Genomic DNA, 14,082 nt, shown 5'->3' on the forward strand with positions numbered 1-14,082 from the left:
CATGTGTACTAAACTTGAGCAGCGATCGTGGATAAAAATCGAGGTATCCCGTGGTAGAAATGCACGCCAATGTCATCAAGGGTTATTTGAAGCTTATGATAACGCACTACAAATCGGACGGTTGCAAAATGGGTCTCTGCATTTTGTACAGGTCGGAATGAGACTGCACATGTGACCCGCACAGGTCCACCGTCCATTTGTGACGAACAAGTGGAGTTAGTGTTGTTGACCACCGCGAGACTGTACGAGAATTATCCATCGAGGTTGGACTCAGTCATCAAACTGTGTGGCACATCCTGAAGAATGATCTCGACATGAGAAAAACTGCAGCGCGTTGGGTTTCTCATAACCTGACAGAAGCACAGAAGTGGCACCAATACGCAATAGCTTAACTCCACCTACAGAGATACCACAACGAAGGGGACGTATTCCTGCAACGTATTTTGCCATTGACGAGATATGGGCACGGGCATACGAGCCTGAAATAAAGCGTCAGTCTAATGAATGGCATCACAATAGATCACCACGTTAAAAAAAGTGCTATAAGAACCCTCTGATAGTGGCATACGACAGTGAAGGTGTTATCAATAACCAGGCCGCATCTCAAAATCCAAATATCAATACAGCGTATTTTCTCGAACACAATCTACGCCCAGCTATGCGGCGCAAACGTCCACATTTCCTGAGAGCGAATCTATCTTCCATCTTGCATGACAATGATCGTTGTCATGTCGCAGGAGCAGTGGTTGAATTACTACAGAGATGGGATTGGGAAGTATTGGAACATCCTCCGTAATCCCCTGACTCTTGTGACTACGACTTGTATCCACGGTATAAAGAACCACTTAGAGGCAAGAGTTTCCAAATAGTGCATCAGTGCTTCACGCAGTAGGGCAGTCCATCAGAGAGATCAACAGAAACAACCTCACTAACGGAATTCAACGGTTACCACGGATTTGGCAAAAAATACAGGAACACGCTGGTGATTATATTGAACGAATATAAATGTATTTTTTTATGTAAGTTCAATAATATGTTCGTACTCTCTATTTTGCCACTACTTTATTTACAACCCTCGTATTAATTACACTGTCGTAAACAACCTGTGAAGAGAAATGCTTCTCTATAAATTTGTATATTTCAGAAAGATGGGCGAAAGCACTGGAAGTGAACCTAACTAATGGACCTATTTTCATATGGTGGATGGGTCGTACTCCATGTGTTAGCGTCTCGGATGTGGAAGATGTGGAGGTAAAAGTATTCCTTGTTGCAATCAGTATATGATTTACTACACGAAAACTAATTAGGGAGTAAAACAAGCTCGTTATTCACATCACAAACTAGAATGCAAACGCAGTGGAGATGTTCAGTTATGTGGACTGCATTACAGTTCCGTATTTTGGCAGCTTGTGATGATATTTAGCACAGTGAATGTTAATTACTAACATGTTTAGTAGAATGTGTAACCGCCTGGGTAGCGTAATCGGTGTATGGTTGATCTTCTGTGGTTGAGGTTGGGGGTTCGATCCCGACCCAGGTCGATGAAATTTAAGTGTGCTTAAATGCGACAGGTTCATGTCAGTAGATTTACTGGAATGTAAAAGAACTCCTGCGGTAGAAAATTCCGGCACACCGACGACGCTGATATAACTTCGACAGTTGCGAGCGTCGTTAAATAGAACATAAAAATTGAATGTAAATTTACATATATATATCGCAGAGACCGTCACTGGTAAGACATTACGTATTCACATATTGAAAAATATTCATTTAATACTATAGGCCTAATTTTTATATCGTATTCTCTTGAAAACTATTCAAGTGCTTTATTGAATTTTGAGGTCGTCTTCTGATTCCGATAATATAATTTGGACTTCAATCCTCTGTTCCTTTTCAGGTTGTCCTTGGAAATTCTAGTTCTCAAGCGCTAAGCAAATCTTTTATGTACGCTTTTCTGCATCCTTGGCTCGGATCTGGACTCCTAACTGCAACAGGTAACAATATTTTTGATATATGAAATTTATTAACATCCTCTACTATTCACCATTTTGTAAAGAAAGTAACTATTGAACTCAGCGTATTAAGGAAGTATGTGCAAAATACTTCAGTAAATAAGATAAAGAAATAAAATGTCCTAATGTTTTTAAGTATAGCATTTGTTCAGTCATGGGCCAGGTTATGATTCTACAAAAACAATGATCAAATGGAATGTGCAACTTATGCTTATTATTAGACAGTGGATGCGGGATGACTTATCGTTGAATGTAGGTGCAAATTTACTATATGTTACATTTTTTTTCATTCAGGCCATTGGCTCAACAGGTTTTAAACGTAAACAGACGACGTCAACATGCTACTGTATCTCCGTACAGTCAGAAGGAAAAGAAAAGTAACGTACTGTAGCACATACCTTGCAAGTTCAGTCCTCGTCATCATTGATGCAATTACCAGCGTTGCAGTAAACGACAATATATTCTCGTAAGTTGTCGAAGCTGAATCGTCTTCGCCTATCGCTTAAACAGTTTTTGTATCGAGAGAATTTCTGAAGAAAAACTCTAAAATGGGGATCACTCAATTTCTTTAGAGGAATATTTGCACTGAGCATCATATTACATGCGTCGTTTAGACCCGCACAACTAAATGATGATGATGATCAGGGCTGGGCAAAATACTGACAGCCAGGTATTTCAAATACAAATACAAAATACTTCAAATAATTGTATTTGAAATACAAATACAAAATACTTTAAAAAAATTAATCAAAATATATTTGTATTTCAAATACTCAAAATACATTTGTATTTCAAATACTCGATAAAATATATAGGCCTAAAGAAATAAGAATATTACTGAAAATCTAAAATATTATATTAATATTAAAAGTATTTTTACCTCGAAGTTTTATATAAACACTGTAACTGAACTTCTTCCTTTTCCCAGGCAGCAATGAAATTATGACACATATGAATAATTACTGCTCCCTTTGAAAACAACCAGTGCCTTAAATGTTCATAAGATAAGGATCCCCTTGCTTGTGAATGAATAAATCCTGCAAAACAGAACAATCTTTCTACAGGCGTAGAGGAACACAAACTTGTATTTTATTTATAAAAGCTTGTTTCACTGTTGGGTAATTCTCTAGAGTGCACAGGGTTGTCCCTTTGTCATTGAAGAATTGTGTGAGCTCATACTCCACAGCAGACAAGTTCTTTTCTTTTTGCTTTTCAAAGTCTGTTTTACTTGAGTTGAAAATACAAAAATTGTTTTCATCGTCTTCATCGTCTGAACTGACCAAAGATATAGCAGACAACTGCTCAGCTGATTTCACACACATATTCTGTGTCCTCTTCTTATCATTTAGTGAGGAAATGTCAGGTAGCCATTTCATCTTCAATGATGGGTGGAGCAAGCTGCCAAAATAGTTCAATTTTGTTCTGGGATCATATCAAACATCACTTTAAATCTTGATGAAAGTGAACTTATTAGGATTGGAGTTACTTGGAATAGATGGCGTAGATTACTAGGTAACAGAATATGTAATCTGTTTTTAAGGGAAATTAATGTGGACAGAAGTTGGCCGTAATAGCAAGTCTTCTCATTTGCATTAAATTAAGGGCTACGGCAATGGGTTTCAGAACTACACAATATTCTTCAAGGTACTGAAACTCAACATCTTTGAAGGTTGGCAATCCCAGTTTTTCACATATACTGTTTATATCATGTTTGAATTGCAATATTTGAGAGATTGAGTCATAAAGAGAATTCCATCGAGTTGGGCAAGAAAACTTTAATGAATATTTCAAGACATCTGATATAATTTCTGAGTATTTGAGTCTCCTAGTCGCATTCCATAATGCTAAACATTTAGCAAGTGTTGGGTGATGGATCCTTGATGCTGTTGGAGATTTCTTCGTGACATTAAGGAAATCAGTTGTGGCAAGAAAACTAAGTGTTTTGGTTAGCACAACTGAAATGGGTAGGCAAATAAGACAAAAATTTATTCTTCAAATCGAAATCGAAAACTTGAAGAACAAGAAGAAGAAAAAAGTATTTTGATTATTTGAAATACAAAATACTTCAATTTTATGTATTTAAACACAAAATACAAAATACTTTCGAAAATCCTTACAAATTACAAAATACAAAATACAAATTTATTTCAAATACGTATTTGAAATACATGTATTACAAATACTGCCCAGCCCTGATGATGATGATGATGATGATGATGATGATGATGATGATGGTGATGATGATTATGATGATGGTTCCTCAGATTTCATTTCAACGCAATTCCTGTGCGATGTACTGTTGCAATGTTTCTCTATAGCCTGAGTTGTTCTGGTTTTTATTTCAATTTTACATACATTACACACGATATTGTCTTCGTTATTACATAAAATGTCACTCTCACACTTCTTAATTGCATTCTGAGCGAATTTAACGTTTTGACTTCGACACTACACTATTCAACTCGTACTAAATACTTGAGCAGGATAACACAAATGCACACAATGCGTTGCAATGTTACTATGAACGGACCGGGATTCCTTCGTTCTGTACGCTGCTGTACTCGCCAGGTACACAAAAGACGGACGGCGCGGCACGTGCCATATACTCCGATACGAAACAACTTCACTTTTCCTTAAGTCATCCCGCATACACTGACTGCTTATAATGTTAGCGGGTCCATTGAAATTTATGAGATTATGTGCATCGCAGAATCTTGCACTCTTTAGTTCATATCTTAAAATTGTGAGTATTAAAGTCAGTGTAGTATGACTGTATCATCGCGGTGTATTTGTAGCGAATGAAGCAAACCATCCTAAAAAGTGCCAACCTTCTCATAAGTTCTTGTGTCAAAACATTAATACATCAACAATAGCCAAGAAACTGTATGAAGTAGAAAGTTGAAAACTTGGTATATTGTGCATTATTACATTGTTAAGGCACACCGTAGGTCATATGTAAAAAGAATATAGTTTGTTGAGTGTTATCTACAAAAATTAGCGTCATATGTTCGACGGACACCTCTCGGGCTGTCTAAGGTTAACGGAAAAGAAAATTTTTTGAAAATTTAGCAATAGTTTTGCATCATATTTAACCATCTTCTGCACTTAACTCATGCCTCAACGAATGTTAAAATAATATCTGGCACTAGGTGACGTTAGTTCAGGATAACAGACAGGGTTTAGAATTGAATGGGTTACATCAGCTTCTTGCCTATGCGGATGACGTGAATTTGTTAGGAGAGAATCCACAAATGAACACGGAAATTTTACTTGAAGCAAGTAAAGCGACAGGTTTGGAAGTAAATCCCGAAAAGACAAAGTATATGATTATGTCTCGTGACCAGAATATTGTACGAAATCGAAATTAAACGCAGAATAAATATGGGAAATACCTGTTATTATTCGGTTAAGAAACTTTTGTATCTAGTCTGCTGTCAAAAATCTCTGAAAGTTGTAATTTATAAAACAGTTATATTACCGGTTGTTCTTTATGGTTGTGAAACTTGCACTCTCACTTTGAGGGAGGAACAAAGATTAAGGGTGTTTGAGAATAAGGTTCTTAGGAAAATGTTTGGGTGTAAGAGGGATGGAGTTAAAGGATAATGGAGAAAGTTACACAACGCAGAACTGCATGCATTATATTCTTCGCCTGACATAATTAGGAACATTAAATATAGACGTTTGAGATGGGCAAGGCATGTAACACGTATGGGCGAATTCAGAAATGCATATAGAGTGTTAGTTGGGAGGCCGGAGGGAAAAAGATCTTTTGGGAGGCCGAGACGTAGATGGGAGGATAATATTAAAATGGATTTGAGAGAGGTGGGATATGATGATACAGACGGGATTAATCTTGCACAGGATAGGGACCGATGGCGGGCTTATGTGAGGGCGGCAATGAACCTACGGGTTTGTTGGACTGCAAGAAAGATGATAGTTCTTGATCTACATCGTGTTCAAGAATTGGTACACTACAGAAAAGAGTGGGAATGTCAAAGTTTAAATTGCATTTCCTGCCAAATGCAATACACTTGACATTCCCCCTTTTCGCAGTGGACTTTTGATTTGCATATATTTTTTTGGTTTCATTTAAAATATCTCTGCGGCGATGGTTATTGGAGTTTTGGCCGTTAATATATGTTTGGGAATTAGATAATGCAACTGTCGTATTTTAAAATAATTATGTTACTGAGTTATAGTCCAAAAACAGACAAATATAAGGAAGGATAGCAAACCAATGTCAAGTTACAGTTGAAGAAACAGCCTGAACAGTGACGTTATTTGTATGATTATCAATTCATTCTAATTTTCTGTCCGACTAACAACATTTTCTTTTCAATAGGATCAAAGTGGCATACTCACCGGAAGATTCTTACTCCATCTTTTCATTTCAAGATTCTAGAATCTTTCATTCCAGTAATTGTAGAGCAGAGTAAAATTCTGGTAAAGAAATTAGAGAAAGAAGTCGGCTCTGAAGGATTCTGTGTACAACCCTACATCTCTAGATGCTCCCTTGATATCATCTGTGGTAAGTACTGGTGAGAAGCATGTAACTTAGCTGTATCCAACAAAGGTACTCAAACTGAGAAGATAAAACACAATCAATTTTATGTCGCAGAGTCCGCCATGGGCATAGCTGTTCACGCACAGGAAGGAACATCGGAGTACGTTAATGCTGTGTACGAGTAAGTACCGTTTTATTAGTCGAATTGAGCTTCTGAACACAAGTTTAAATTCTATGAACCCATGAATTAATATAATATCAATAACCAGTAATTGAACAAGACAAATTGTATCACAGTCGATATTGTTTCTTTGACACTTTTCCGCAAAATTCAAGCAAACTCTAAAAAAGCTCTGATAAAATCGTACCCACTGTAATAGGCTATATTTTCGAAATCTTGGGCAATAGCTTACTTAAACAATTTGTACAAATTAAGATACATTTACATTTACTTAGTGCATAAAACTATGATCAGGTTTATACAGGGACATCATTTTATTTTTACTTCAAATTTTATTGTACCTGAGTTTTTGAATGTACTTCGCTCCCACCCCCTCTACTAGTAAATTTCCAATCGTTTTCCGCACAGAACCAAGGCCGCGTATACAGTCAAAGTCGCCTTACGGTCATAGGAAACTGAACTGAGTTAGTGAGTAGAGTACGTTTCAGAAATATGTTCGCGTTTTCCAGTGACGAAAGAGTTTTCAATATTGAATCATATTTTCGCACAGGTACTGTTGTCCGTTTGCCTACGTCGCATCCCGGTTTCCCCCACCCTCTTCTACTCTCCCCTCTGTAAAGGTTAGTGGCAGGGCTGTCTTAGCTCTTTTCTGAAAACATTAATTTATGTTAGGAATTGGACGTCTACGTAATATAATACAACTATTTAAAGTAACTTAAATAAAAGGACCTCGTTAAGTAATTAACTTTCACGTGATTTCCCCTCTTTCTACGACCCTGCGACAAAACCACTTTGACGGACAGTATATAGCACGTCTGAGTAATTTTATCTTTTCGGATCGGGCAAAAGTGAAGATTGAATTTACAATACGTAAGGTAGTCTTTTATAGAGTAAGTACAACATTATTTCAAAATGAGTTACTAGAACTAGTCACTAGTTACTAATCATTTCGGGTATCTATTCATATGTACCATTTTCAAATGTAAATTGTGAATAAATTTGAATTTGAATTTGAATTTAGTACTAAGGACGAAGATGGTAATTGGAATTAGGTACAATAGTCTATAGTGCGATAATATGCACAAAAGAACTGAAGTCTGTATCGAAATGAACGGCCACCATTTTAAAAACTGTTTAAATATCCATATTATGATTATGTTTCAATGTAACTTCATTCTCTATATTGTACGCTAATGTGCTGTAGACAGTAGAATAACACACTGCATAATGAATAGGCTACATTCGAATTGATAGCTCAGTTCGTGAGTAAAAACACTTATTGTTAATACAGCTGTACTGTATTTTGATTAAACAAAAACCTTATGAAAATTATCAAACTCAAAATCGCTATATTTCCTAGTTTACGTAAATAGATTAACTACTTTTCTTCCCTCCTATATCTAGTAAATTGATTTGGTTTATTTTGCGCAGTATCATCGAACTGCAGTTTTGGAAAGGGGTAGCAAACGATGTTTCCGGTTCTCAACCGTTAATCCAAAGGTATAGCCAGGTTAATATTAGAAATCTTAGTAAAAATAAAATGATGCCCCTGTACTAAAATAGCATATTAAGCTATGAATATGTCTGCACTCGCATATTAACTTTTTTTTATCTGTCCCCATGAGAACGTTTGCTTGTCAACTAAGAATAATTGCAGCTTATACGTTGTGTTTTGTTCTGTAATGGTTACATATCCAGTGCTAGAACGTGTACTGTACATATTTAAAAACGTACAAATGGGAATAATGGAAAAATTTATATTTCCCGGCCGCCCAGTTCCGTGTATAAGAACAATACTAAATTTAGAGAATAGGTTTAATTATGTCCCACACGAGATGGGCAACACTTCCAGTAGGTACTGTGAGGATGGTGAGTACCGAATGTTATTAATATAACACAGTACAGTATTCAGCGTTTATCCGACGAAGAGTCGTGAGTTCACAGTTGCAAGCAGCGGCAGAGGCGCTGGTGACATGCTACTGATTGGCAGACAGAAACACCGAAACGTTTGCTGATACTCACTGCATTACACACAAGTGTCATTGAAAGCAATACATTGAATCTATTCGGAATAGGTACTTGGTCGAATCCTTCTAATGCTAGTGGTGGTGATGGTGGTGGTGGTGGTGGTGATGTTGGTGGTTGTGGGGTTGGTGATGATAATGTTGCTGATTATGATGATGATGTGATGATGGTGATGATGATGATGATGATGACTAAGGTGATTGCAATATATGATATATATTATCCCGTCCCATATTTTTATTATAAAATGTGTCAATGATGTAGAGGCAGCGTTAAAATATGTGAAACAACTCAGAGCAGTCAATAACTGTGGTGTTTCAGTCTGACCATGGCAATTTCGAAACGTGTAGTGCTGCCATTATTGTATCCTGACTTCATATTCAATCTCACTCCACTCGGAAGAACACACAACAAATGTTTGAAAATAATTCACGACTTCGCCAACAAGGTACGTAAAATTATTAAACTTTTATGAACATATGAAGGGTTCACAACCATAGTGGGCCAAGCGCCATTTACTAAAACCGTAGAAAACAAGGGTTAAAATGAAGTTTTTACCATAATTCAATGAAAACATATAGCAAGTAATATAAAGTATACACATTAAAACTAAATTATATGTCAATCTTCATTGAACTGTGGTATTCACTTAACTTTAACCATTGCTTTCTCCGTTTTTAATAAATGGTGCCTGGCCCACTATGGCTCTGAACCCTTCATATCACATAGAAACTGAAGAAAATGCCATTATATAATAATTTAAGCATTTCATAGCGTTCATCTTGGCATGAAAATTTTTTTTTTATATCGTGACATACTATCAACACAGTCCACTATATACAGTCAAGAAGCTTGAGTTTTGAGGGTGCTAGAAACAATAGACTGTGACGGTACTATTTTGCATTGCCTGTAATGAGGCGATATTAGCGATCCTAGTGGTGAGCAACTATCTAATGTTTGCATATTTACTACGTATTGAACTTCGCTACTGTACAGTATATACTAGACTGTGCTATCAAACTACGTATGAATTTCAACACCAGAAAAGACGTATCATGAACGAAAGAACTCTTTGTTAATGGATTTAAACAATGGGTTCCTCTGTCTTTATCTCTTCCGATCGTGGTTGCATATATATATATATATATATATATATATATATATATATATATATATAGCCTGAAAATAGTCTATGTTTCTTTGTCTATAACACAGTGCGAAAACTCTAAAAAACAAAATTCAATGAATTTATCCACAGAGACTACAAGGTTAGGTATGCATAGAGTGTTCGTTGTACGCACGAGAAACATATCCCCATTCAATTGCTGCAATACAAAACACATTTCAGTTGTAACCTGTCCATACCTCAGGCTTCACATCATTCATGACGTAACAATAGTCTAAGCACAACTAACTTAATATCCTCATGTCATCATCAAATACAACATGGTTTATGCCATAGGCGGAGTTATGGTGGGGCATGGGGGCACTGCCCCCCCCCAAACTTGGCCGGACTCTCTTTTTTTTTCTAGTAACGTTAGAAAACATTGAATTCAAAAGATTTTTCTTGCTTTTGTTTATGATTAAGTTTCTGATATGACATCTTGCTTTTTCAAATAAACAGATAAAAAAAATTAAAATTGGTCCACCGCTGTGGGGTAATGGTTAGCACATCTGGCAATGAAACAAGTGGGCCCAGGTTCAAATCCTCGTTGGGACAAGATACTTAGTTGGAGTTTTTCCGATTTTTTCCTCAACGAATTGAAGCAGAATTTCTGAGTAATTGTCGGTGTTGGACCTCGGACTCATTTCGCCATAATTAATTCACATATCATCATCCATACAATAGCCTGCGTTAAGTTCACGGACACGCGATGTGCTATACTTGTACAAGAGCGCGGCCATTCAGCTGCCCATCATTCACAGAATAGGAGTGGTAAGCACAATACGCCTCAGGCTGCAGTGCAAGCCTTCGAGATCCTCCTCCATACAAGAGAAAAAAAAAGTAAAATCGTCTGTATATTTTGTTACAATTTTACTTTATTTTACAATACGTTTATTAAATGATATTCCAATATACTGTACCAAGGTCAAGCTATAACGGGGGGAAGATATAATTGATGTTCTCTATAATCTCGAGATATCGGGATTCTATGGTTTTGCTTTGCCCCCTCCCCCCAAGGAAACGGTTCTCTCGCCGCCTATGGTTTAGGTCTGTTCCATTTCCAGGAGATCACAACTGTTCCTTCCAGTGCAACTCTCATTGGAAGATTTCATACATGAAATACAGAGATATCTAATGGAATCTGTGTTCAATAATTGATCGTTCCTTCAATAATTTCTCAGTGTGTGGCAAACAAATCGAATTCTGCTACAAACATGAGCGACCGTATTTTCATTTGAAATTCAAATTTTAACGTTCGAGTTCACTGACCACAGTACCAGCAGAATATAGTACTATTCACTTTTGTTAATGTGTGTTATACGTGTTCTTTTAATCTATTCAACAAAATATCAGGTAAGCAGTTAATACATACTTACTGCTGATTATATAGGCTAAATGGAAATGTATTTAATGAAATTGTAAATACCATATTAAAACATAACTAAGAATTATTGTGATGTAGTTTTCACATACTATCACTGAGCTTATTGTAAGGCGAAATGACTGATACGCTGGAAGAAAACAAATGCAAAAGAATTAAATACATAATATGTGTTATTTATTAGGGATTTAAGAAACATCACAACATTGTTTTCTATTATTCCAGCATGTCACAGAAAACCAGGGCCAAAACATGTTGTGTACCAAGTTGTCTGGGCTCCATTAAATTACAGCAGAATATGATATCCACGATACCAAATAAAAACCTTTTCCTGTTTATTAATATGAAACATATGTACCGGTACAGTTCGTCTGAATATTGCGATATTAAAAGACACACAGCTAATCGTATATTTCATGTTAGATTCACCTATAAGAACACGGTTGCATTACTCTCTGTAGGTCCGACGACGGAAGTAGTTTAAAGAAGTACATTAAGTAAACAATATTACATGCCTCTCAACATATTTCAGAAAGTGGAAAGAATGCCAAGTCCGGATTCCTTCTATTTGAGTCTACACGTATTACAGTATGTACCTTAATTCTTTCCCATTTGTTTGCTTGAAGCGTATCAATAATAATGTCGTTATATTTCATTTATATTTACAATTTCAGTAAATACATTTCAATTTAAAACCAGTATCAACTTCTTACCTGATAATCAGTTGAACAGAATAAAAGAACACGTATAAGACATTTCATCCCTTAAGAGTTATAAAAAAACATGCCCTTTCCATTCCCTTCCCAACCCGAAATACGAAGCTGGTAACTATTAACTATTGTTACCGGCAGGTGAGCTGGAAAAAGGAGGATAAAATTGTAATCGAAATGGAATAGAAATTATGTACATTGCGGTAGTAAATAAAATGGTCTGATATAGTAGTGAATATTGTTACCGACACAGAAAGAGAGGTGGGTGGTAAGGTAGTAAATGCTGTTACCGACTTCAGAGTGCAATCGCCCGCAGATGGCTCTACGGTCGTCCTGGCATCCTACGTTGCCATCGTTTAAGCATTGAGCTCCACATCATTCTTTTTGTCATTTGTGCTTCTTTCCATCTCTTTCTGAGCCTGCCAAGATCCCTTGTACTAACTGGTTGATAAGGAACATCTGTACAGGAGAGCGGTTTACGTCCATTCTCAGCAGATGTTGGTACCACCGTTGTCTAGAAGAGTCTATGAAGTCAGGGAGACTTTGTATTTGTAACTCTTCACGAATTTCACTATTTCTCTTCTGATCTTTCAATCTGTAACCAGCAAGGGGTCTTAATAATATCATCTCCGCCGCCTCTATTCTTCTACGTTGTTGTTTGGTCAGTACCCAATTTTCGGCTCCATATGTTAACAATGGTATTGTCATTGTCTTATAAAATTTCAGCATTCTTTCCTTCCGGATTCTTTTCATTAGAGTTCGTTTCATTGTTCCCAGGAACTGTAGAAATAATATCCTCACGTTGCGGTATAAATTCCTATCTTTAGTTATTATATAATACGTGAAAACCTAGCTTAGACAGAAGCTGCGTTTAGCAATAAATCATCTCTCAGATATAAATCGATATTGAATATATTATTTTAATGCATATTCCAAATAATTTCTCAATTGTCTTACGAATTTAAATAGTAAAATAGTTATATGAAGTTAACAATCTATGGGCTATATAAGATGAAACAGAATTTCTATTGAGCAGTTTTGTTAAGTTTGAGAATTCATGAAGTTCGGTATCATTCAAATTTGAAACATGTAAGAAATGTAAGGTAGGCTATAAATTCCATTATCCTTTTAAATATTTAAGCAAAAGTCTTAACCGTCAGAAGTAAGATAATGAACAATATATAAAAGAGGTTTTGATTGGATCCTATAAATATTTGCTGAAGAAGTAAGAAAATATTTACACTAATAGAAATTAACAATGTTTTGAAGTTAGCAATTACTGTACGTCCTTCAAGAGAGAGTATCAGAATCACATTTGAAATCATCCAATTAAATTTGATAATTAAAAATTGCTAAATCTACGTCAATGATTTTTCTTCTAATGATCCTGGTACTTCACTGAAGAAGATGATAAACCAATCTTCAACCCTGTAAACTTATTTATATTTTCTTCCAACCATTTACACAATAAAAATTGAAAAATAAGCTACCGGTAACCTAATTTCTTCAGAATAATGCTGGATCACTTCTTTCCTTAATTATAACGAAATTCGTATATGAAATTACGAAGGTATTTGAACCTGGTTACAATATGAACGTATTAACAAACATGTACTACGATTTTCGTAACTCGAAAGTTAGTTAATTCTGAATTCACGTACACTGTAAAGTTAAGATTTATAAATTTTGGGAAATCTTTCTACAGAATGTCCTTTTGTGCACGTCTGTTATTATTCTTAAGGTTTCCTTTTGTTCAAGAAAAATATGTTTAGCTTTATATAAGTTATCCCAGAATATTACTAAATATTTCATTACTGATTGAAAGTATGCAAAATATGTCATTTTAATAATTACTATATCGCCAATAGAAGACAAGCAACAAGCATCTCATTGCATAACAGGCAGAGCTCAATTTAAGAGCAAGATATTCTATGTGGTTTTCCAGTTCAAGAAACTGGTTACTCAATTACTGACCAGAAATTTGCTTGAAAAAATCACATTTGAATCATTTGTAAATATGATTACCTGGGATAAACTCTTTTTGACATCGAAACTTTAATATAAACTGAAAACAGTAATGGAATTAAAATTGATTCTTAGGGGA

At 35.8% G+C, this 14,082-nt stretch overlaps 1 protein-coding gene across 2 annotated transcripts in view; it reads left to right on the top strand.

Annotated features, from left to right (window-relative positions):
• Positions 1 to 14,082, top strand: part of LOC138698296 (cytochrome P450 4C1-like) — a 58,093-nt gene that overhangs the window by 11,157 nt on the left and 32,854 nt on the right. For both annotated transcript variants that reach the window (XR_011331820.1, XM_069824100.1), the window contains exons 2-6: positions 1,145 to 1,251; positions 1,898 to 1,994; positions 6,355 to 6,540; positions 6,631 to 6,697; positions 9,044 to 9,170. Coding sequence is in view for 1 of the 2 variants with exons in the window: in XM_069824100.1 (XP_069680201.1) it covers positions 1,145 to 1,251; positions 1,898 to 1,994; positions 6,355 to 6,540; positions 6,631 to 6,697; positions 9,044 to 9,170 (584 nt within the window). In the remaining variant the exon portion in view is untranslated. The remainder of the gene's footprint in view (positions 1 to 1,144; positions 1,252 to 1,897; positions 1,995 to 6,354; positions 6,541 to 6,630; positions 6,698 to 9,043; positions 9,171 to 14,082) is intronic.

The sequence above is a fragment of the Periplaneta americana genome, chromosome 4 (genome assembly GCF_040183065.1).
Source record: "Periplaneta americana isolate PAMFEO1 chromosome 4, P.americana_PAMFEO1_priV1, whole genome shotgun sequence".
Taxonomy (NCBI): Eukaryota; Metazoa; Arthropoda; class Insecta; order Blattodea; family Blattidae; genus Periplaneta; species Periplaneta americana.